The following is a 24,350-nucleotide window of genomic DNA, read 5'->3' as shown; positions in this document are numbered from 1 at the left end:
CTCGCACTCAGATCAGAGAGGCCTGCGCTCTGGCCCCAGCTCAGCCCTCAGGAGGGGTCTAGCCTTGGACGAGGGATGTCACCTCCCTGAGCTCTGGTTCTGTGAAGCCAGAGTTTGAACTGTGAGGTTCACAAGGTCCCTGTGTTTCTCTTTACCCCTTGATCCAAAATTTTGACCTTTACCTTCCAGGGTTAGACTGACTTCTACTCTGCTGGGCGACAGCCACCCATTCTGTTGTCGTGTCCCCTGACATGTGTCACAGCAGCAACTCTGCCACTGGACCGTGGGACGCCCCGAGGCTCTAGTGTGAGACGTTCCCGGGAAGCCAAGCCGAGTCCTCTGCTCCAGGAAGCAAATCAGAAGACAGTGAGCAAGAGTGACACTGTGAGGAGGCCATTTGGGAGAGCTTTATTATTTTTTAACTAAAATGATCGCAAGTGTCTGTACTTTGACTGTTAACATTGAAACACATTTCACCATCATCTACAACACGACAATCGACCCCCGCAGCCCCAGAGGTGTGTTTTCTTCCCTCTGGAACTCTCTACTATCCTAAAGCCCTCGCAGACATGAACCCAGAAGACCCTGAAAAACCTGTGTAGGAAGAGAAGTTTTACTTGGTGGCAGAAGCAGTAACCTTTGGCATATCCGCATTTTCCTATTTTCCTTCTCTTCAGAGCTAGTTCCTATGTTCATTAGTAATTCTAATTTTTTTCTCGACTCACATAGCTCTATCCCATTTTCCCCAGGGATGTGTGCATTTTAGAAGAGCCCAGTCACTTTTAGAACAACCTGGGGAGGGTTTTCCCTCAGGAACTTGAGACGGGTTGACTGGATGGACGTTTGTCAGGCTTTCCCAGCCCAGACTGTCCCTTCAGCCAAGGGTCTGCAGGGAACAGCAGCTTCCTCAGCCCCGATGACCTTCGCCCCTCCTCAGATGGGGTCTGTTAAGGGTTGAGAGCTGTGTCTTCAGTGGTTTCTGAGAGCATTTATATTAGTTCCTCCAGTCCAGGTGAGCCCTCTTCCTCCTGGAGGACCCCATCCCGGGCATCCTCCCCAGGGGCATGCCTGGTGGCCTCCTCATAGGAGGGCGGTAAACATGCAGAGTGGGGGGCCCCCCACTGGGGCAGGGGAGAGTACGGGAAGTCCTGCTCACTGCTCCAGGGTAAGCCAGGCAGGAGGTCAGTCCCCTCTGCGGCCGGTGGGTGCTCTGGGGGGTCGATGCTGAAAACCTGCGCCTGGGGCCGGGGGTCCTTGCAGTGTCGGACCAGGAGAAGCAGCAGGAAGGCCAGGAAGAGCAGGACGGTGGCAGGAAGGAGGATGCACAGGAAGGGCTCCGCGTCTTCTCTGCTGGGACTTATCTTCTGGGCGCCCTGGAGGTGGGGACGGCACTGCGTTAGGAGACGCCTGCATTTCTAAGGCCCGTCCTCATCCTCATTTTTATTCTTCTTATCATCATTACTCACCTAAAAATCACTGTAATTGTTCATTTATGCCAGTGAGCTTGAGCCCACGTGGAATGAAGAGAGTCAAGTTCAGCACAGCAGAAGAGCACGCTGACACTATCCTACAATATTTCCACTCAGGTAAAAATAGTACAATAAGTTTTAGGTGGTAGGTCCGCCACTCATTTGAATGAGAACTCACGATTTATGTACTTATTTTATTTAGAATTAGACCAACAATGGTTTATTGCCACAAAAGGATCGTATGGAACTTAAGTTCTTTAATTGTGGAGCAAAAGCTGTCATTGGTATGTGTTCATACAACACATAAAATATGAAATCTGAATTGATAGCTGATGCTTACAATGAATGAGATCTTAAAATTTCTTCAATTTTTTTTGCAATTTGTAGGATCAATATGGAATATTTTGAACTCTTTAAAGAAAAAGAATTGTAGGTAAATTCTTAAGCAATCTCAAAGGTATTGATTTTACACTATTAGCTCACAAAGTAATGATGGTTCCTGATGGAGTAAATAATATAATAGGCATGAAATGATGCTTCAACAGCAAGGTAGAAAAGCAGTATGAAAAAATAAATCCTGTTCCAAATTGCACAGACATTGCTTTAAATAAAGCTACTAAGAAATAATGAAGTATTAAAAAGCTTCTCTATTATATAAAGCATACAGCAACAAATGTAAATGGTAGTGTCCACTAGAGAGGAAAAGAAAAAAATGTAAAGCCTATAATTGTATTTAAAACAAACAAAATATTAAGCTCTTTATCTGCTGATTTAAAATAAACTTATAATAATAAAACTATGAGAACTGGGGTTCTCTCCTCGATTTTGATGGAAAGAACAAATGTTTTGCTGGTCATGACCTCTTAAGGGACTGGCTTATCCAGCATTGTTTGTATAATCTCTTTTACTTCCTAAAGAATTTACAACTATGTGTGTTATTTTGACTCAAAATTAGATGGTTTATTTAATAATCATACAGCCAGAAATTTAGTCCTTAGTAAGCTATGAGTTAAGATATTAGCTTAAAATGCATTAAAATTAAAGGTTTTCTTGAGGAGCAGGGCGGCATCTTTGGGTTTGAAGCTCTGGCTTTGAATCACAGAATGACCTTCTAATTCCCTTGTGACCTTGGACCATTCTCTTGCCCCTCAGGGCCTAGGCTTTCTCTCTGTGAAGTGGAAATAATAACATCTTTTTTGGAGGATTGGCATGAGAATTTAGTGAATTAATGTGTGTAAAGCTCTTGGTGAATAATAGGTATTTATATATTTATATCTCAGGGACACAAATGATCACACTTACTAGAAAATAAAATGCTAAAGATAGCCAGAAGTAGTCTAGAAATTTACTGATAAGGCTGGAAAATACAGTAACAAAATCTGGCATTACTAAGTTTATATTTTAATAAATATATATTTTCAGAAAAATATTTTAGCAACATTAATATATTTTATGTGTGTGATTGTTATATTTCCAAACCGTGGATTCTGTTTTCTCACACATAATCTAGTTTATTATCAGAACTATTGACTTAAAATCTGTTGTGTTGTAATAAGGGACTTTGATTACAAAAGCTATAAGGATAAATTAGCTCATAAATAAATGTACAATTATTAAGAAATCAAATGGGAGTCAAAAAGCAGTTTGACATGTTTATTTTCTACCTCTAGATGAATCACTAAAACTGTTAAAGCTATTATGTCTTTTTAGTACTTAAAACAACCACTCTCCAAGCTTGATAAACATGGAGCATTTTGCACAACTTATTTTTCCCCATTAATAATATGGATGAATATATTTTCTGAACAGTTGTGGGCATCAAATTTTAAATATGCTATTACGCCCTGTAAATTCAATATGCATGGAATATAAAGATACTTAATGTTCCATTCAAGAGGTTTTATGTAATACACTCTTTTGTTTACAATTTTGCCACTTCTGGTGTTTTCAGTATTGGTTGCAGAAATTTGTGAAGGGAGAAATGCCACAGCCCCTCCTGTGATGGGCACAGCCATTGGTTGGGTTAAATTTGTCCAAATGTCGAGTGGCACTAGAAGACAGCTAACACAGCAGATTGAGGCAATTTCTGGAGATAAAGAGTGCTTCCTGTTTTGCAGTTAAGAGATATACCAGGCTATGGGACAGATTTGTGATGGAGTTCCTTAATTTGCTTATTTCATGATTCACGGTATATTGGTTCAAATTGTTCTGGATTTTTTAAATGTAGGAAGGGTGTCTTTACTTTTTTAGACAAATGTTCTAATTTGTTCATTTTCCTCAAAGTTGTTTCTTAACGTTTAGTGTTTCTCTGATGTGTATATTGACTCAAGGGTTTGTTTTTCAGAGAACATTTTAAAGAAATATCCAGCAAAAGTGTAACTGCTGAAGGACATATCACTATATATATGTATATAATTATTTTCTGTAAAAGGTGGTTTTGAAGAACTTCAAAACCAGTCTCACCAGCTGACTTTTCCAGACAACAAGAAAATAGCTTTGCTCCACTCTTTCTTGTGGGACAGCAGTATCTCTCACTTCCCTTGTGATCCTAAAATTAATTCTGAGTTCTTAGGTCTCTACAAATATTTTCCCTTAATGCTGCCTCAGATTGGGGCTTCTTTGGTGATTCCCTGACAAAGCCAGGTGACCGCTGCGTTTCTCAGTGAGAGACAACCCTCCTTAATCCCCTGCTACCCTCCCTGATGTGAATCTTGTTCTGCTGACTCAGACATGGTGATCGCTGCACAGCTGAGCCCCCCGGGAGGGTCTTGATTTTGAATATGTGGACGTTGCTTCCTGAGCAAAGAACAAAGTTGTAAAACCAAGCATAAAAATTTGTTGACTCCTAGCTTCAGATGTTCTTTGATATATTTGATATATCAGGTGGCCTTAGAATATATTTGTGGCAAGTTTTGCTTGAATTTTATCATTGTCAAAAGAATACAACTTTCAGGTTACTTCCTTAGGCGATGCCTTATCAGTGAATCCATATTTTTGTCACCCCATAATGCAAAGTGTTGCCACTAAGCTTTAAGATCCTAAAAATACAGGCATTGTTGGTTTGAAAACTGACAAAGCTACTTTGGGGAAGAAAAGGCGTTGAGAAGAAAAGGAGTAAAGTACAGACCTGCAGCTGGGTTTCCGGGAGAGGTAGGCTCGGTTCACTGGTTAACCACTCGTATGTCCCCCGGCCGCCGTGCCCAAACTTCCTCCAGCTGCTGCCCAGCAGTCCCCGCATGTTTCCACCCACCGAGGCGCCCCCGCTGTCCACTCGCTGCCCAGGTTTTGGCAGTGCTGCTTGTCCTTGGCCTGGCTCCAGCTTGGACGTGCTTGGCTGGTGGCTGTTGGTAAACTCCTTCTCTGATGAGAGGCAACAGGGAAAGAAACCAACCAGAGACCTCACAGGACAGACTGTATTCAAATTCACTGTCACTGGATTTGTTGCTGTGGTCTTTATCACCATAGGGATTGGTATCAGATATCAGATATGGAGCAGATCTCAGACAGAAGGGTTCTCTGCATTTGCATTATTATAGTGCAATGGATGGTCTCAGGGAATAGAGAGCTGTTTATATCTAGATGTAAAGAAGGCCCTCCCCCTTCCCTTCCCATCTCCCTCTCCAGAGACAGAGCAGAGCAAGAAAAGCTACCCAACCTGAATTTCCTTTGGTTGTTTCTGGATTCTAAGGTACAGAGAGAAGGGGTATTTGGTAGAGAAGGAAGATCCATTAATAAACACTTTAGTGAATTATTTGGAAGAAAGATGCTAATGATAAAGTTGTACGGAAGCCAGACAGACAATGGCTCAGATCGTATGGATGGTAGTTTGCTGGTTTCAATTTAAAAAAGAAATCAAATTACCAATACCTAAATAGTCTTTCTTCTGATTATCTTATGAACTTTATAAAATTATTTGTATCAAGCGTAAAATGAGAAACTTTCAATTTGAATGTTCACTGAGGTAACTTTAGGACGTCTAATTCTGCATATTTATTGAGAATTTAACATTTAAGACATTTAAGACATGGCAGTTAGGTTCTTTCTTTCAGAGGAGTAAATTTCAGCTTCAAATATTTACTCACAATGTTACAACTCAATATTGCAACTTATCCTTATTAAGCATCATTTCATTCAAGTGAACCTCATGATGCTGAAATAATATTTAACTGGGTTTTTTTTTCCTTACTTAGGATGCTCCATCACTGGCCTGGGGTGGTCTGTGGATAGGATTCAGGGGTTGATGCACTCTCTAAACTTTGTAGACATGTCCAATTTTCTTGGCAGGATCCATAATTTTCATCACCTTTTCAAAGATAGCTACTCTCCCCAATAGAATCTGGCACTTGGTCAAGCTTCTTATTTCTGGTAAAGTTTTCACTGTTTCCCAGGCCTCAGTGTGGAACTCGTGCAATTTCAGCCTTTTATTTCTCATTGTGGAGTGAGCTGATTTTGTGCTTTAGTTACAATGTTGTCTTGTTCCGTCCATGCGCTCCTGTTTTAAATCAATCCTGTGTCCCCACACCAGCACATGAGGAACACCTGGCCACCAGGGCTCTATTTCTCTTTCTTGCGTGTCAGTGGCTTTGCCAATTGTATGTCCTCGGCACGGACCATCCTTCTCTACCTGTCTGCCCATTTAAATACCTTCATTTCTTGAGAAGCAAACTGGAATTCTGGATCAAAAACATTAAATATTCATCTATAGCATTGACCCTCCTCCAGCAGGGAATAAATCAGACAAAAATTCCTGCTTTTATGGATGTTTTGGGGGACTAAGAAAACAAATTACACAAAATATATAATATATCAGAAGGCGACAAACGTTATGGAGAAAAAGCGGAGGAGGAACGCGTGCTGAAGGAGGGGCACTGTCAAAGGGGAAAGTAAGTTAGGACCGCATAAGGAAAGTGATCATTGCACAAAAAGCTGAAGGATGCAGGGGACTGAGCCGTGAAGATATCAGCAGGAAGAGCATTGCAGCCCAAGGGAACAGCCAGTGCACAGCCCCTGAGTCACATGCCTGGGAAGGTCTCAGGATGGCGGGTAGGTCAGGGTGGCTGGAGGAGGTAGGGTCAGAGAGGATATGTGGGATGCGGTGGGGCAGCACAGAGTGCAGGGCTCACAGCGCTTTGTAGGAATTTTGGCTTTTACTCTAAGCAAAATGGAGGCGCCATGCAGAGTTTTGAGCAGAGGAGTGACAATTTATAAGGACTTCTATTTTGTAAGGATCATTCAGGCCTCTGTGTTGGAGACAGACATAGGAACTAAGGGCAAAAGCTGGGCGACCAGTTAGGGACTCTGTTAATAATTCAGGGAGAGAGGAAGCAGTAGAGTAGTAGTGGTGGGGGTGGTGAGATTCTAGATCTGTTTTAGGGATAAGCCAACAAGATTTCCTGAAGAACTGAAGGTGGTGTCAGATGAAAAAAAAAGATCAAGAAGGATTCTGTTTCAGGCCTGAGCAGCTGGAAGGCTGACTGTTGTCATTTGCAAAGATGAGGAAAGGCTGAGACAGGGCAGGTTGTTTTGGTTTTTAAGCAGGAGTAAAGACAGGAGTGGAGTTTTGGACACGGTGAGTTTCAACGTGTGTGAGTTTGGATGTTGTGTTTGGGATATTTAGGAGTGAGGACCAGACCACAGACAATAGGTGGAACTTGTTGGCAGGGAGATGGTATTTAAACCCATGACTTAATGAGATCACCAAGAAGATGAGTATCGATGGGGTGGGGAGACAGTCAGTGGCCAGTGGGGTAGAAGAGAGGCCAGGGGTACGGGGGGTCCTGGGATCCAAGGGAAGAAGATGTTTCTAGAAGGAGCTCCCGTATAGTCAAGTAAGATGAATGACGGTGACTGCTGGATTTAACGAGACGGGCGGGGGTGGGCGGTGTCACTGATTGTCTGGGCAAGAGCAGGTCTGTGCAGTGTCTGGGGACAAGCCTGATGGGGGCGGTTTTAAGAGAGAAACGACTGGTGAAGGGAAACGACTCCCGAGCTGTTTGCTTGAAAGTGATCCAAGAAACGATGCAGCAGCTGAGAGAGAAGCAGAGTCAAGAGAGTTACACACAAAAACGGAGCAAGTCATAGATTATAGAGAAAAGGGAACGTCAGGAGAGGTCAGCCCTCAGCAATTCCACTTCTAGGAATTCATCCCAAAGACATAATTGGATGACTGCTCAAAGAGATGTATTTTTGAAAGACGTTTTAACACATCTTAAATGTCTATGATAACAAACAACTGGAAATAAAAAAGTCCACAAAATGATTATTGGTTAATAAGTTAAGATATATGCATAGAGATATTATAACCCGAGAATAAATACCAGAAAGATGTAGACATGTTCACCACATATTAAGAGGAACTTGTCAGATAACTGCATGTTTGCTATAAATTTGCATTCCTCTGTACGTAGAAAAAACTCAGTGTTAACAATGGCATTTTCTCTAAGTGGCGGGATTATGAGTTGTTTTTACGGGACTGTGATTCTCCTTTTGGTCATCAGCATTTGTAATTTTTTTATGAATATGTGTTAGATAAACAAGACATAATAGTTTCCAAGATTTGTCCGTCTTTCAAGGCCCACATAAAAGTCACCTATTGTAATATTCTGCAATTTCCTGCCCTCCACTCAAATTGGAAATGAATCACAGTCTCCTCTGAATTCCCACAGCAAATTTGTTATTCCAATGTTATGGCACTTACTCGAGTCAGCTTTATACTGTTTCAAAACAAGTTAGGGGATTGCTAGCTAACTGGGAGAAGACCCACTGGACCTGCACGAAATGGCCTGTGTGACTCCTAACTGACCGGGACGTGCTCGGCCGTGGAGCCAGGGGACTGAACTTTCGGGAACTGCTGTCATTCTGACTCTAGGAAGTTACACCTGTGGGACTTGAACCCTTAGAGTCTCTCTTCAGACCCCCGCAGAGTGTGCTTGTTGCCGTTATTTCTCCCCACACTAACGGGCAGCGCACGTCCCGTTATTCCCGTGGCTTCTCAGCTAAGAGTCTTCTGCTCAGGACTCGGTGGCTTGGTGTTGCTGCAGACACTGCCCGCATCAGTCTGCAAGTTGGATTACTACCTCCAAGCTCCTGAGTATTTCAGAACTGAGGGGAGGAGGGTCTTCCCACGTTCTACTGGATTCTCTTACTTCTCTTTCTTTTTAAATCGGTTTGTCTTCACCCATCTGACCATTCTGTTTTTTCTTAATCCCCTTGAACTCAACATTGTTAATTTGCTGTGATATTTTCAAGACTCACAGGACTTCGAGGTTTTCTGGTTCTCTTTGTTTGTGAGTCGTTGGACACAGGGGTTGGTTTTGCTGTTATGTGTTTCGTCTTCTCATCACTGATGGAGAAACAGTCCCTGAAAACGGATGGTCGGGGATCCAAATAAACTAAAGACGTGGGTGAAATGGAGGGCTTTTTTCATATTTAATTTCTAAACTAGTAAATACATTTGAGTTTTAGCAAACTGGTCAGTGTACTTTCTCAAGGTGCTATTATGAGAATTAAATAAGCGTATATTTGATTAGGATGACTGAGATCTCATCAGCGGGCTGAGGCAGCGCTGTGGCGCATCACCGCCTGAATCCAGTCCAGGAGCCCAGGGTCACCTGGGGGGCAGCTGATCTGGCCTTGCTTTTGTTAGACTTTGGCCCTGATAATCTGGAAGAAGAGAGACGTACACGGTTTGACTCAATCCACCAGCAACAGAGACTGAGAGAGGAAGATACTCCGGAGTGGTTTTCTTAAACCAAGCAAGCACGACAGTAAAAAAAGAAAAATTATTGATGGGAAGTTTACTTTGGAAAAATCTGAGCTGTTATGGAAATGGAGGCTTGAACCGAAGGTTCAAAAAAATTTTATGAAGGAACAATTAACATAAAACAGAGTGCAAAGATCTTATGCGTTCAGTTCCATGATTTTTACAGTGTTGTTCACTCCTGTGATCTCTGCCTACAAGACAGAAAACATTTCCATCGCCCCAGCAATTTCCGCTGTGCCTTTTTCTGGTCATTTCACCTACTCCCTCAGAGTACTATTTTTTTTATTTCTATCTACAAAGGAAAAATATTTTTTAAAATCTCAATTCTTCAGAAAAATCGGGGTGCAGCATATGAATTTATAAGCTTAAGGTGTTCGCTGGTTATGAACTCGGGTGTTTTCAGACATTGGCTCCTAGTATTCTGTACTTGGATTGGAAATCTAGGCATATTTAAAGCAGAATAATGACCACGTAAGTTTGGAAGTCAAATTGATATTCTTGAATTTAAAACAGGAACTAGTAGGTAGATACATTTAGATTAAAAATCCTTGTGTAATTTGTCTATGCATGTTTTCTTTATTCAAATATATTACAGAGAGTGGGTTAGACGGGGTGGAGGAACACCATTATTTATTTAATACCTAAATTGTCATATATCATATTATCTATTTTTTTACAAGAATTCCAAGTTATAAGAATTATTCCTATTTTTGTAGATTAGGAGGTTAAGGTTGGCATTAAACAATCTTGGGGGAAAAATTTCCAAGGTTTCCCAAGATTATGGGATTCCAGGAGCAGCTCTGGAACGGTAACAGTGCCCCACTGGGAAGCAGGGACATTTAGACAACAAAGACGGCTGCTCGCCTTAGAACAGGAGTAGCAGCCTTCCTGCTCGGTGAAAAACTCGGACGGCGAATGTCGACGACTAAATGTGAAGCCTCGTAGGAAAAATTCCTTGCCTAGACTCCCGTTTTTTCGTTAACATCGTTTGTTTTTCGGTACCGCCCCTGATTTACCTCCATCAGCACTGGACCCAACACGGTCAACAGCACCTCCCCTGCTCTGCTTCTGTGTCACGCACACGCTTGCGTTAGTTCATGTTACATTCCGTGTTGAAAGTGTCTGAAAGTCTTTCTTTATCTCACTAATAGAAGACGAAGAATTGCTTTTAAATTACAGTTCTCAAAAGCCCAGTCAGGGCCTGACATACAGTAGGCACTGAAAGCTTTGGGGAGAGAGAAATACTGGAGTCTCATTTTTTGTGTCATCTGTGTTACTCTTTTGAAAGCGGCAGGAAGACCACCCCACCAGAGGCTCTTCTTGGGTTGCAATTCTTTCCGTGAGACCTCATTCAGTCTTGCATTACTCAGTCACCTCTGGCTAGGAGCAAAGTAATTTACCTCAGGGGGTGATCAATGGCTTATTCTCTTGCCTACGTGTTCCTTGAGGCACACTTTACCTTGGAATGCAAGGACACATCTCATTCATCCACCCCCACGCCCTAATCTTTGAGACTAACCAGACCACCTAATACTTGTTCCTTTGACATTTCTTTAGAATAGTAAAAATAGTTAAAATTGTATAGAATGGCCCCACACAGACACCTGCACTGCAGCTCTTTACTGCCCATGGGTCTTGTCCCCATGCTGAACACAAAATAAGGGTGCACGAAGGATTGAGTGGCTTGTGTCTGAAAATGCTTTTTTGACTCTTGACTCAGTGGCCCCACATCATTATTATTATAAGTTGTGTTTGATGCCTCTGTGGGTTCATGTCTTTCATTAGCTTTTGGAGAATTTGGAATCACTGTTCATCGCCTTCCTTCATCCTCTTTGAGACTCATGACCTGCATTTTAGACCTTTCCCTCTCTCCTCCACGTCACTTAACTTCTCTTCCGTGTTCTGTGACTTTGAGTCTGTGCTGCATTCTGCGTTTATGGACTGGTCAGTAATTCTCCACTCGGCTGAGTCTAATCAGCTGTGAAACACATCCATCCTTGAGTTTTAAATTTTAATGACATTTTTCATTTCCAGATGTTTTCAAGTTTTTTTTCCCCTCGAAAGTGGTGGACAATTTTTTATGGTCTGTTATTCCTAGAATCCTTTATTTTTTGGAATCTATTATTCGTTTCTTTAAATATTTCTTATAACTTTATTTCTTTATTTGATCATTTAGATATCTGAGTCCTTTAGAGTCAAAGTCTGTTTATTTTTGCTGAATTTCTCTTAGGAGAGTGCGAGTGGGATTTTTCCCTGTGTGTTTGGTAACTTTTAAAACTGAGAGTTCATGTTTTGTTGAACCTGCTCCATGGGGATCCTGAGATACTAAATTGAAGATGCTTTCTGTAGAGATGATTCACATTCAGTACTGATGGGGCCAGCGCCAACCTGGGGTCACCCGGCCACATCTGAGGAGTCAGGGCTGAAGGTGGAGCTGCGGGTTCAGCCCGTCGACCTTGTGGGAGCCTGAGGCTCAGAGTTCAGTACCTGATGACAGAGGAAACACGACCTTGCTGCTCTCTGCTCTGTCCCAGCTTTGCCTCCCCTGCCCGTCAGACTCTTGAGGGCCCTGCTGTCATTGCTGTAGGATAGAGCATTTCTGACTCTTATTTGGTCATGGAGCTTTTTTTGGACTCATTTTCAGTCTAATTTTCCAAGAAACATTCCTTGAGCAATGCTGTCCTGGTTCACTCCTCCATTTTACAGGCAAGGACACTGAAGCTGTGTGACTAGTCCAGTGTTTCACAATGTGTTGGTGTCACAGCCAGGGCAAAATCCTGCACGTTATGAATCCAGTGTGCTGTCTAACTCTGGAAAGTTCTGTACATGGAATGTCCATTGCTTTCCAGGTGAAACTGTTCCCGTACGTGGTGTCCCTCACTCTTAGACATGTTCCTGAGAACTGAGTATCCTGGGACAGGCTTATATTTGGGGCACATATTTGTTAAAATATATAAGGAAAATCTTAGATTTTAGGGGGAAGGGAGCAGTGGATGGGTGTTATCAACGTTAAAAGGTACAGATACTGTTCTTGGTTAGGGGTATATGCTGTGGTCTCCCAACAGCCAGGCTGATGGTTTAGAAAGATGTGTGTACCCTCCAGGGCACTGCTGTTGAAACACAGAGGGCTGGCATTAATGGTGAGTTCATGGCCCATTTATCCAGATGAAAGCCTTTGAATTGAAGTGGGCATTATTTAACAGTCCTATTCATTGACATACAATTGGGATACTGGTGATTTAATTTGGGGACATTGGATTTGAAATGCCAACTTTAATCTGCATTCCCAATTTAAGCCACATTCTTTAAAAACAGTATTTATAATTTGAAGTTTTGCTGAAGCCTATATTTCAATTTCTTGCCTTTATATATTTTGCTTATATTTGACACATGGTTTTAAGACTCTGCTGGTAGTTCTCTCTGCAAATAGATATTTGCTATCATTGTTATAATATAGGGAGCAGTTAATATTGAACTGAAATTTGGAACTCTTTATCCCTCACTCAGTGAATGTGGGAGTCTGGAGAATTCATAGGTAGTGGGCTCTGAGTTAACCACAAGTCGACAGAGCCTTCACTGCTCAGCAATATGTTCACGTCATTTAGGAGCAGCTTTTCTACTGGGTATCTGTTAAGTTCTAGGCTCTGTGATGTGTACATAAACACAGTCCCTGCCCAGAGAAGCCTGTAAGTGTGTGGGACAGATGAGCACATGGATAGCAGGGGTCAGAGTGAGGCAGGTGGGCGCTGTGTGCTCAGAGAGGAACTGGAGCCACGGGGGCCTCCACAGCAAGTCGGAGGGAGGCACAGTCTCCTCGCTTTCTGACATTCACCACGCTCTTTAAATCATTTGCCAATCCCCCTTTCTTCTCTTAGGCTCAGTTTTTCTCTCTGAAATAACTATTAAGCAGCAAGAACTCTGTCCTACTCTCACTTTTGTCAAATTTCCTCATCCACCACACAGGCACACACAGACACAGACACCCCCCCCCCATCCTTCCCCTTCTCGCCACCATAGGTGCCACATCCGCCCCATCCCTCGTGGACAGTGACTGTCTAGCCTCTCTCTTTCAAAGGATTCCTCTCAGTCCATAAGCGTCAGACTGTGTCCCATCTTGAGATCCACAGACAAGAACTTGAATCCTTTTCCTTGGCTCTCCTTCCTCTGAGCTCCTTGCCCTCCTCACCTCCACAAGGTAAAAACGGTCTTTGCTCCTGCCTTCCCGTCTCCCAATTGTTTTCTCTACAGTATGGCTTCTGCCCTCACCCTGGCCCTGAAGTGGTCTGAAGAAAGTCATCCCGTCCTTCAAATTGACCTTGGACTGTTTCCAGTCCTCACCTTACTGATGTTCCTCCTGAAATCTCTCTCCTGGACTGCTCATTTCCTTGACTTTGTGACACCTGACTCTGTTCTCCTCCAGTCTCACAGGTGGTGGTTTCTCAGTCTTGAGCCAACGTAATGTTGGGCTTCTGTTTTTGCCCAACTGATTGGACCCAATAGTAAACTTTCTCCAAAAATTAACTTTAAATATAAAGATCCCAATAGGTTAAATGGAAAAGAATAGAAAAAGTATACCGTGCAATCAGTAACCAAATGATTCATATCAAATAAACTGATATCAGCCCAAGGAATATTAACAGGGATTTAAAAAGACATTTCACAATAATAAAAGGGTCGATTTGTTAAGATGACATAAAAATCCTAAATATATATAGCTAACAACAGAGCTTCAGTATATGAAGCAAAAATAGAAGAGATTAAAAGAAGAATTAGACAAACCCACAGTTATAGTTGGAGATTTTAACATTCCCTCTCAGTATAACTGACCCTGTTAATGTTTATGGAACACTCCACCCAAGAAGAGTAGAATATAAATTCTTTTCAAGTGTCCATGGAACACTTAACAAGACAGACCATATTATGGGCCATGAAAATTCTTACTAAATTGACTAGGGTTGAAACCATGTTCCTTGGAATTTAAATTGGAAATCAATAGAAAGTTATCTGGAAAATCTCCAAATGTTTGGAAATTAAACAGCATATTATTCAATAACACAAGGATTAAAGAAGCCACAAGGAAAATTGAAAACTTATTTGAACTGAATGCCACCTTAAGAAACTTGAGGGGCCGGCCCCATGGCTTAGCGGTTAAGTGCACTTGCTCTGCTCCTGGCATCCCAGGTTCGGATCCCGGGCAGGCACCGACGCACCGCTTGTCTGCCCATGCTGAGACCGCATCCCGCATACAGCAGCTAGCAGGATGTGCAACTATGACATACAACTATCTACTGGGGCTTTGGAGGAAAAAAAAAAAAGGAGGATGATTGGCAATAGATGTTAGCTCAGAGCCGGTCTTCCTCAGCAAAAAGAGGAGGATTTGCATGGATGTTAGCTCAGGGCTGATCTTCCTCACAAAAAAAAACAAAAAAGAGAGAAGGCAAAATTGCTAACTTCAGGGATGACAAAGGAGCGTTACCACAGATATTAAAAAAATAAGGAAATATTATGAACAACTTCAGGCTAATAAATCTGGCAACGTAAATAAAATTAGTAAATTCCTACCAAAGCTCACTCAAGAACTAGACATCCATGTGATGTAGCAATTACACTCCTAGGTATCTACGTGAGAGGAACGAAAACTTGTGCACAAATGTTTATATTAACCACAAGGTGGAAACAGCCCAAATGTGTATCAAATTATGATCAGGAAAGTGTGGTCTGTCCATACAGTGGAATGTTATCCAGTCATAAAAAAGAATGAAGTACTGATACATGCCATAACATGGATGAATCTTGAGAACAGTATGTGAAAAAAACCAGTTACAAAACACTACAGATTATATGACTCCATTTGTAAGAAATGCCCAGAATAGGCATTTCTAGAGAGAAAGAATGTAGATTAGTGGTTGCTTGGGGCCGAGGGAAAGGAGTGATAGCTAAGAGCATAACGTTTCTTTTTGAGGTGGTGAAAATGTTCTAAAATTTACTGTGGTGATGGTTGAACAACCCTTTGAATCTAAAAAATCCACTGAATTGTACACTTTAAATGGGTGAATAATATGGTATGTGAATTATAGCTTAACACAGCTGTTATATTAAAAAAGGAAGAAATGGATAACCTGAATAGCCCATATCAATTAAAGAAATTAAATTCATAGTTTAAAACCTTCCCCCAAAGAAAACTCCAGTCCCGGATGTATTCATTGGTGAATCCTACTAAACATTTAAGGAAAAAACAATATCAGTTCTACAAAAACTCTTCCAGAAAGTAGAAGAGGAAGAAACACTTCGCAATTCGTTCTATGAGGCCAGTGTCACCTTGATATGAAAATGAAAGAAATTACAAGAAAAGAAAACTACAGACCAATCTTGCTCATGAAGATAGGTACAAAAATCCTTAATAAGATTTTAGCAAATTGAATCCAGCAATATATGATAAGGATAACACATCATTACCTTTATGGACTGAATCATATCCCCCGAAAATTCACATGTTGAAGCCCTAACCCCCAATGTAATTATAGTTGGAGATGGGGCCTTTAAAGAGGTAATTAAGGTTTAATGAGGTCATATAGGTGGGGCCCTAACCCTATAGGACTGGTGTCCTTATAAGAAGAGGAAGAGACACCAGAGTTCTCTCTCTCTCTACACAGAGGAAAGGACGTGTTCGGACTCAGCAGGTTTTTGGCTGAAAGGCCAAGAAGAGAGGTCTCACCAGAAACCAACACTGCTGGCACCTTGATCTGGACCTCCAGCCTCCAAAAGGTTGTTTAATCCACCCAGTCCATGGTATTGTTATGGTGGCACAGGAGACCAATACAATGACCAAATGGATTTATCCTAGGAATGTAAGGTTGGATTAACATTAGAAAATTATGCTTGTTTTTCACCATATTAACTGACTAAAAAAAGGAAAAATCATATGATAACCTCAACAGATGCATAAAAAACACTTGACAGTCTTCAACAATCACTCACGAGAAAAAAAGTTTCAGCAAACTAGGAGTAGAAGAGAGCTTTGTCAACCTGATAAAGAACTGCTAACATTACACTTAGTGGTGAAAGACTGATATGTTTCCTGCTGAGGTCAAAAATGAGGTGAAGATGCTCTTTCTCACCATTCTTACTCAACATCTTACTGGAAGCTAAATTCAGTGCAGTAAGGCCAGTAAAAGGAATGAAAGACATATAGATTGGGAAAGAGGAATAAAATTATGTTAATTCTCAGGTGACAAGATTGTCTATGTAGAATATCTGATAGAATTTACAAAAAAGCTACTAGAAATAAGAAGTGACTTCAGCAAGGTCACAGGATATCAAGTCAATCTAGAAAAACCAATTGTATTTCTACATACTAGCAAAAACAATACAGATTATAATAGCATAAAAACAAAATACTTAGGAATAAATTTAACAAAATATATGCAAGAATAATACACAAACTACAAAACATTACTGAGAAAAACTCAAGAAGACTTTTAAAAATGGAGAGAGAGACTATATTCAAGGATCAGAAGAGTTAATGTTGTTGAGATGTCAGGTATCCCCAAATAGATGTACAAATCCAAGGCAATCCCAACCTAAATTCCAGCAGATTTTTTGGGGGAAATTGATAAACTTAAAAAAATACTTATATGGAAATGAACAAGACTTGGAATAGCCAAAACAATTTCAGAAAAAACAAAGTTGGGTGACTCACACACGTGCTGTTGAGACTCACTCTAGAGGTATGGTAGCCATGTTGGTGTGGTTCAGTGTAAGGATAAGCATGTGGATCATGTGATGAGAATGGAGTCCAGAAATAAATGCACAGGACACGCTCTACTGATGTTTTGAAAAGGTACCAAGGTGAATCCACAGGGAGGCGATAATCTTTCCAACAAATGGTGCTGGAACACCTTGACATCCATGTGAATGAAACAAACTCAGATTCTACTTCAATCTATACAGAAAAATTAACTGAAAATAGATCATTGGTTTAAACTAAGAGTGATAGTGGGAAAACTAGAAGAAAACACAGGGCAAATTTTTAGTGACCTTAGTTATGCAAACATTTCTTAGATAAGATACAAATATCATGACCCCTCAAAGATTAAAAGTGATAAAGTTGATTTCATCAAAATTAAACTTTTGCTTTTCAAAATTTGCTGTTAAGAAAATGAAAAGACAAGGCACAGGCTATGAGATAATATTTGCAAAACCTATATCTGATAAAGGACTGTATCCATAATATAAAAATAACTCTTACAACACAATAAGACAACTTGATTTAAAAAATGAGTAAAAGATTTGAACAAATATTTCACAAAAGAAGACATAGAAATGAAGAATAAACATGTGAAAAGTCCTCAACATTATTAGTCATTAGGGAAACACAAATTAAAACTATAATGAGATGTCACCACATACCTCCCTAGAATGGATAAGATTAAAAATATTTTAATCCTCCTGACAATACAGATGTTGGCAGGGATGTGGAGCAACCACAGCTCTCACACTAGCTGGTGGGCATGCAAAATAGTATCGCTACTTTGGAAAAAGTTTCAGTTTCTTAAAAAAATAAAACCTACATTTACCCTAAGATCCAGCAATGCACTGCAAGGAATTTACCCAAGAGATATGAAAATATGTGTTTGCACAAAGACATATATGATTGTTCACAGCAGTCTTATTCACAAGAGTCCCTAACTGGAAACAAGATGTTGTGCATCGACTGATGAGCGGCAAACTCACAGTATATCCCCCCAATGGATACTCAGTGATGTCAAGGAATGCAATACACACACGTGCAACAACGTGGATGAATCTCTGAAGCATTGCATTTGGGATAAGAAGCAGATACAAAAGATTACACTGTATGATGCTAGTTATATGAAACTCCTGAAAAAGAAAATGGTAGAGACAGATAACCCATCGGTGGTTGCCAAGGGCCGGGGAGAGGAGGTGATTGGCGGCTACGGGGCTTGATGAAATGGTTTGGGTGGTGCAAGTGTTTTATGTCTTGATTGAGGTGTTGGCTACGCCGATTTATATTTGCGTCACCTATCAAATTTCACATTTAAAATTGGTATATTTTATTATATGTAACCTAGACTTCTATAAGACTGATTTTTAAAAATGCTGTGAGAATGCACAGTACATGAGATGAAGCTAGAGAGGTGCTGGTAGGCTGGCAGGCTCGAAGGAATTGTTGGATTTTGAAAAGAGTTCTAAAGACAAGAGTTCTTAGACAAGAACGAGTTCTAAAGAGACTGGAAACCCTGTTGTCCTTTCCTCTCCCCATGGGTGCTGAGGGACCCCCGAGGGACTGCGGCAGCCCTGCTTCACTCTGTGGTTACACTACTGAACAGTGGCTAGGATGGACCTGAAACCCCGGGGGTCTGGGATGACCCTGTGTGGTCAGGAGGATCTGTAGGTAACGAGCTAGTTACGTCACAGACTTAGCTGGGTCACATACTTCTTGAGGGAATATTTTATTTACGTGTGATTTATGTATTACTCGCTTACGAAAAGGCTTTAAGGTTGTTCGTAAATAAAAACAACACAAAGCGAAGGAGCGGGGGTGGGTGCTCCCGGGAGTGAGGGAGAAACCGTTCTTTCCCCGGGAGGAAGAGAGGGACTGGGCTCCACTCCCGACTGTTCCCAGGTGGGCACTCGCTGTGCCCAGTCCAGACGACGTGGACTGGAGCCCATCGAGTGGCTGTGAGGAGGGAACAAGGCGTGTCAAGAAGCTGAGCTTCCTGGAAGCTAAGGCAGAAACAGAAACAAATAACCACCCACTTTAAAAAAGTCGATATTTCATACAAGATCACATAATGGTCATCAAAAACCGTGGCCCTGAGTTGTAGAAACACTGCCCTCCTGGTTCCTTACATAAGGAAACAAATGAGTAACGTAAGGGGCACCTAATATTAACATGGATTTGTGGAAGACAAATCTGGCAATTTCTCACATCGACTCTCTTTAGAAGCTGAGGGCATAACATTAGATCTTAGTTCAGTGAAGGCATTTCTAAAGGAAGCTGAGATAATGTGGTCTGAAGACATTGCTTCTCAGCGTAACCTAATGCAGGAATAAAGTTAGAAATTCTAAAACTTGTGGATATTTACAACGACTTTCAAGTTTGTCCTAAATAGGAGCTCTCTCAGGTTATCCTTTGGCAAATGCCGGGTTGTTGGGTTGAAGAAGACCCTCAGTTGGATTTTGAGCTGCTTATTCCTACAGTGGACGGATTGATTCTGGATTTCCCGTGGTCATGACACCAGACTGTCTCATCATGAGGACGAGTGTAACACCAGTGTTTTGAGAGTGCAGATTAAAGAAGGTATGAATTTCAGTTTGTGGGTGATTTCAACTGATTGAGGTTGGAGACGCTGCACTGGCAAGGTGTCATCAGACCATTAGCTTCACTTTAATTTTTACATCAAGGTGTCATGTTATCATGGCGACAGCTGGCTTTGTGGTCAGAACGAACTGGGTTTGAATTCTGGCCACGTGACCTTCAGCTACATACGTCTCTTTTACTCCCCAGAGCCTGCATTTCTCCGTCTGTGACGTGTGGCCTGAGAAACTCACTCCACAGAGGCTGGTGAGGACGAGAGACGTGTTGTACGTGAACTGTCTGTGAGGTCTGGGTGTGGAGGCTAGGGCATGTGGATGTGGGGGCTTGTTTCTTCTCTACAATCTGATGCCCCACTCAGACAGGACATGTTCTTTCTACGACAGGTGAACGTGGAGCCCCAGAGACCCCCGTCCTTTGGAAAGTTCTGTCCCCTCAGTCATCTTTCTTAAGAAAATGTTAACTTCAGTGGTCCATAAATTCAGTTAAAAATGAAGACAATGGATGAAGAAGAAACGATTAAATAGTCACTGGTTGTCCTATTGATGGTGTTATAGGTAAAATTCCCCTACATTAATTCCCTAGTCTGTTGGCTAATAGTGTGAGATCGTGATAATTAATGGGTTTGATCTTTTATCCATCAGGTTTCCTTAGTAAAATTATTGCCAATATTAGTTATTGAATGTTTTAGAATAAATGTTAGCTTAGGAATTAGCAGTCAAATTGGTTCCAGGCATCTAAAGGGATGGTATATTCATTAGTAGGGAGGTAAATCTGGACAAGAATTTAAAATCAATTTTTTGATTTATCCTTCACCCTTTTCATCTTTAAACTTTGTTAGCTCTATTTTTATTTTTGAAATATACCAAATTCAAAGCAATCTAAAAAATTTACATGACAAAATTTTTTTTTTTTTAATTTAAAAGGCCAATCCTGACATAAAAACATTGAATTTTTTCATTTTTAAAAATGAGAGTGGGGGCCGGCCTGGTTGGGCGCGCTCACTCTGCTGCGGCGGCCCAGGGTTCGCCGGTTCAGATCCCGGGTGCTCACTGATGCACCACTTGTTATGCCATGCTGTGGTGGCGTCCCATATAAAAAGTAGAGGAAGATGGGCACGGATGTTAGCCCAGGGCCAGTCTTCCTCAGCAAAAAAGGGGAGGATTGGCATTGGATGTTAGCTCAGGGCTGGTCCTCCTCACAAAAAGAAAAAAAATGAGAGTGGAAGGAAATTTTAGGCCATTCTATTTTTCCTTACAATGTTTTAAGACCAAACCAATTGGAATTTTAAAAAGTATATGAAGTTCTTGAATACATTCATAATTGTATTTTTAGTAAGCTTTACTTTATAGCAGGGAGACACTTCCTAGCAGGAAAAATTCTGTGCGCGGTCCCTCATTTGAATGCCTCCACAGCAGGACCCCTAGTGAGAATGTACAGGAGCCACCTTGTGTCAGAGCTCTGGTCCGGGAAATTGAATTGTTTATGTTTTAAGGGGTCCTGGCAATCCCTTCACCAGCCCCGAAACACAGCAGACAGGGGAATGAGGCTCGGAGGCCTGGAGCGATGTGTTTGCAAACACCCTGTGTTGATCCAGGGCTCGGAGTTGGGGCTCCTGACGCCCAGGTGGCCACAGAATATAAGGTCACACTAGAGAGAAAATGTACTTGTCCAAAACGTGATTTGGTGACTTTACCCCAGATTTACAGCCATCCTTCCTTAGGATAATACCAGGACAGGACTCCGTAACTAACTGTGCCATGGACTCCTTTGCAGTTTGGAGGTCTATGATTCCCTTTTCAGCATAATTTTGAATAACTTTGAATGCATGCAGTAAAATACATTTAATTACAAAGGAAGCCAATGTAGTTATCAAAACACGTGCCTTTGGAAACAGTAGCATGGACGCGTTGTTCCCCACAGCACAGTAGAGAACCAGGTCAGCTCCAGGCCCTCCCGGGAGACTGAGGGGCGGCCTCCTCACGGCAGTGCGTTGCCTACATTCAACACCGAAGACCACGTAAATGTCAGTCATGTTAAAGAGTCAGTGAAAGTAAGGCTGTAAATTTTCCCTTCCTTGTCCGTGGACCCCAATTCTTCGTGTACCACAAATTACAGGCTACAGTGAAGCTGCCCCGGGGCCTGAACACTACCTGGTTCTGGGCCTCCACGTCACTCTTCTGTTTAGGGACCAAACTGATAGCCTTTTATTTGCGGTCAGATTACACATCAGATTCTTGGAATAAGACTAAGCTTCTTAGAGTAAGCTTCAAAGCGTGATCCATAGGCTCTCTCATCAGAAGCCTTCTGAAGGCAGGTCCAGACACGGACCCCTGAGCCCTGCGCCACTCTTACAAGGCCTGGATACCTGCAAGTCCAACAGTCAATCAAATGGTTCTTGCAGACTTTACGATCTGAGACTGTCTCCGGTGGCTGGGCCGGGTCAGGTGCCCAAGGGAGCTGGGGAGGGAGGAGGCTTGTGGGTGAGGGGATGCGTGTTTTTGATAGAGGTCGAGTCCTCAGCAAGCTGCTGTCCTGTTGTGTTCCTTATGAAGATTACATAAAGAAGCTATTTACGGTTCTGAGCCTGCATTTGGCTATAATCCACATGGAGCGGGCGGTGTCTTTGCTGGTTAGCTAAAACACGATGTGGAACTATTGCAGCTACTGGCAGAGGGCGGTGAGGGCCTGAGTTCACCAGAATAAAGTAGAAGGAGGCTGTGGAGCCAGGTGGGGGACCCATCGGGTTTACCTGCAGCAGCCCTGCCCAGTGGGAGCAACCAAATTCCACTTCGCCAAACAGCTCACACCTCCAAGGGGAGGGAGTTGGGGACCCCGAGGGGAGACAACTCCATGAGGCAGCCTTGCTCCCGAAGGGGGCAGACACCTTTTGACATTGAGGGCCACTGACACTGGACTTGGGAGGGCTCCTCAATTGCCAACTCTGGGCACTTCTTCGGAAATAACTCTGCATTTGTAGGGGCAGTTGTCTCCCCCTCCCACCCCCATTCCAATGCCTTACACAATCAGACATGTGGTGATTTTTAGATTATTCATCTCTGCCACAACTTCATATATCAAACTTTAATTTTCTTTATTTTTCTCCAGCTCAGCAGAGACGTGTTCTGAACCTCCATTCTGCCTCCAGGCTGCTCACTCTGTGGCTTCTACACCACAAATTGAGGTGTGATCCTTCTGCTACCCTGTTCCACGCCCAGGGACTGGGACTCTTCTCCAGCCTGTCTGGCCAGTCTGCAGCCAAGGAACACTTACAAAGGCCTGCCTTCTCTGGGCTCTTGCAGCCCTGCCAGCACAGGGGTCCTCCCCGACCTGCAGCCTTTCTGCTGTGGAACAACTTCTCCTTCCTTCCAGCCCTGGGAATTCAGTTCTAGTCAAAGAGGAAGGAATTCTTTCCCCTCACGTTTCTACCCTAGAGAGTTTGTCTACACTCTCCCTTTCCATGGCACCCTTCCCTCAAAACCACATTTAAAAAAACCCAAAAAGTTTTTTACATGTGTGCATGTGTATATGTATATGGCTTAGGCTTTTAGAGTATAAGAGCCAGAGAATCTCACAAGTAATTTTTTTGTTATTCTGTCTCACCATACCCCTCCCATGAAACAGTGAACCCTTGAGCCAACTATCTACTTGAATAGGAAGAAAGGAATGGGGAAAATACTGGGGGGAAAAAAGAACATAGATTAATATCTCAAATATACTTTTCAGCCATAGGATTCTACTTAATGCTTTTGAGGAAAGACTTGTATTGAAGAAAGGTGGTCTGGTAACATTCATCTACAATCTGGTCCTTTAAGTCCATACCTGTGCCCCTTTCTGAATATTGGCTGCTACATGGTTTCATGAAAGACACAGTCCCAGTTATTCTGATAATTACTGAATCCTGTGCATCCTTTCAGTGGCAGCCTTTGAAACAACCCTACGATTGTGTTAACTTCTTTCCATTCGATTCCTTGGAGTAGCCTGAGCAGGGAAGCAGCAATGAACATGTGGGCTCAGCTGAGAGTGTCCAGAGGGCCGGGCTGCTGCCCCCCAAACACAGCGGGGGGCTGACAGAGACCTGGCAAGGAGGAGACGTTATTTTTAACCCCATGCCATGCTCTAGTCCCTAAAGGTTTTACAAACTTTTTTCCCCATAGGAATAAGAGCTAGTTAAATTAAACTTACCAGTTTAAGAGCCAGACCTGATGGTCTAGCAGTTCCAGTTCGGTGCACTCTGCTGCAGTGCCCTGGGCCAGGGCCAGGGGCCCGGTTGCCGGTCATGGAACCACACCACCCATCTGTCAGTAGCCATGCTGTGGCGGCGGCTCACATAGAACTAGAGGGACTTACAACTAGAATATACAACTATGTGCTGGGGCTTTGGGGAAGAAAAAAAGAAAAAAAACTTACTAATTTAACAATGTAAAATTTAACTGTCTAAACCTGTGCTCATGTAAACACTGCTTGTGCCTTCAGTTGGTGGGGCCTAGAACAGGTGTCAAATATGCTCAGTTTTCCAAGAAGCCCATTTCTAAATGGCTGTGACTTGAGAGGTCTGTAATAACATATATTCCTCCCATTTGAAAAATAAATCTATTCTAGGCTTCTAGGAGAATGTTATTTTCATAACCCATTGTCACATTAAGAAAATCCATCAGGTATTTACTGATTTGTTGGCCATCCCAGGAGCCAATCAAAGCAAACCTTGGAATATTGAACTTTTAATTATAATATAGCCAACACAGCTTTCTTTATAACTGGTAAATTAACTTCAATACTC

At 42.2% G+C, this 24,350-nt stretch overlaps 1 protein-coding gene across 1 annotated transcript; it reads right to left on the bottom strand.

The window, feature by feature from the left end:
- Positions 1-127: 127 nt before the first annotated feature.
- On the bottom strand, positions 128-4,826 carry SMIM28 (small integral membrane protein 28). The gene is made up of 2 exons (XM_087443763.1): positions 4,597-4,826; positions 128-1,373 (listed from the first exon to the last, which is right to left on the bottom strand). The coding sequence occupies exons 1-2, from the start codon at positions 4,705-4,707 to the stop codon at positions 990-992; spliced, it is 495 nt and encodes a 164-aa protein (XP_087299889.1). The 5' UTR covers positions 4,708-4,826; the 3' UTR covers positions 128-989.
- Positions 4,827-24,350: the final 19,524 nt, after the last annotated feature.

Source organism: Ceratotherium simum, chromosome 19 (assembly GCF_057802395.1).
Source record: "Ceratotherium simum simum isolate JZ-2026a chromosome 19, ASM5780239v1, whole genome shotgun sequence".
NCBI classification, from domain to species: domain Eukaryota; kingdom Metazoa; phylum Chordata; class Mammalia; order Perissodactyla; family Rhinocerotidae; genus Ceratotherium; species Ceratotherium simum.
This window is presented reverse-complemented; position numbering and strand designations above follow the sequence as displayed.

Coding starts and splice junctions, on each gene's coding strand:
- SMIM28 (XM_087443763.1), bottom strand. CDS start 4,707: ATGCGGGGACTGCTGGGCAGCAGCTGGAGGAAGTTTGGGCACGGCGGC. Junction 1,374..4,596: donor TCCCGGAAACCCAGCTGCAG/GTCTGTACTTTA, acceptor CCCCACCTCCAG/GGCGCCCAGAAGATAAGTCC.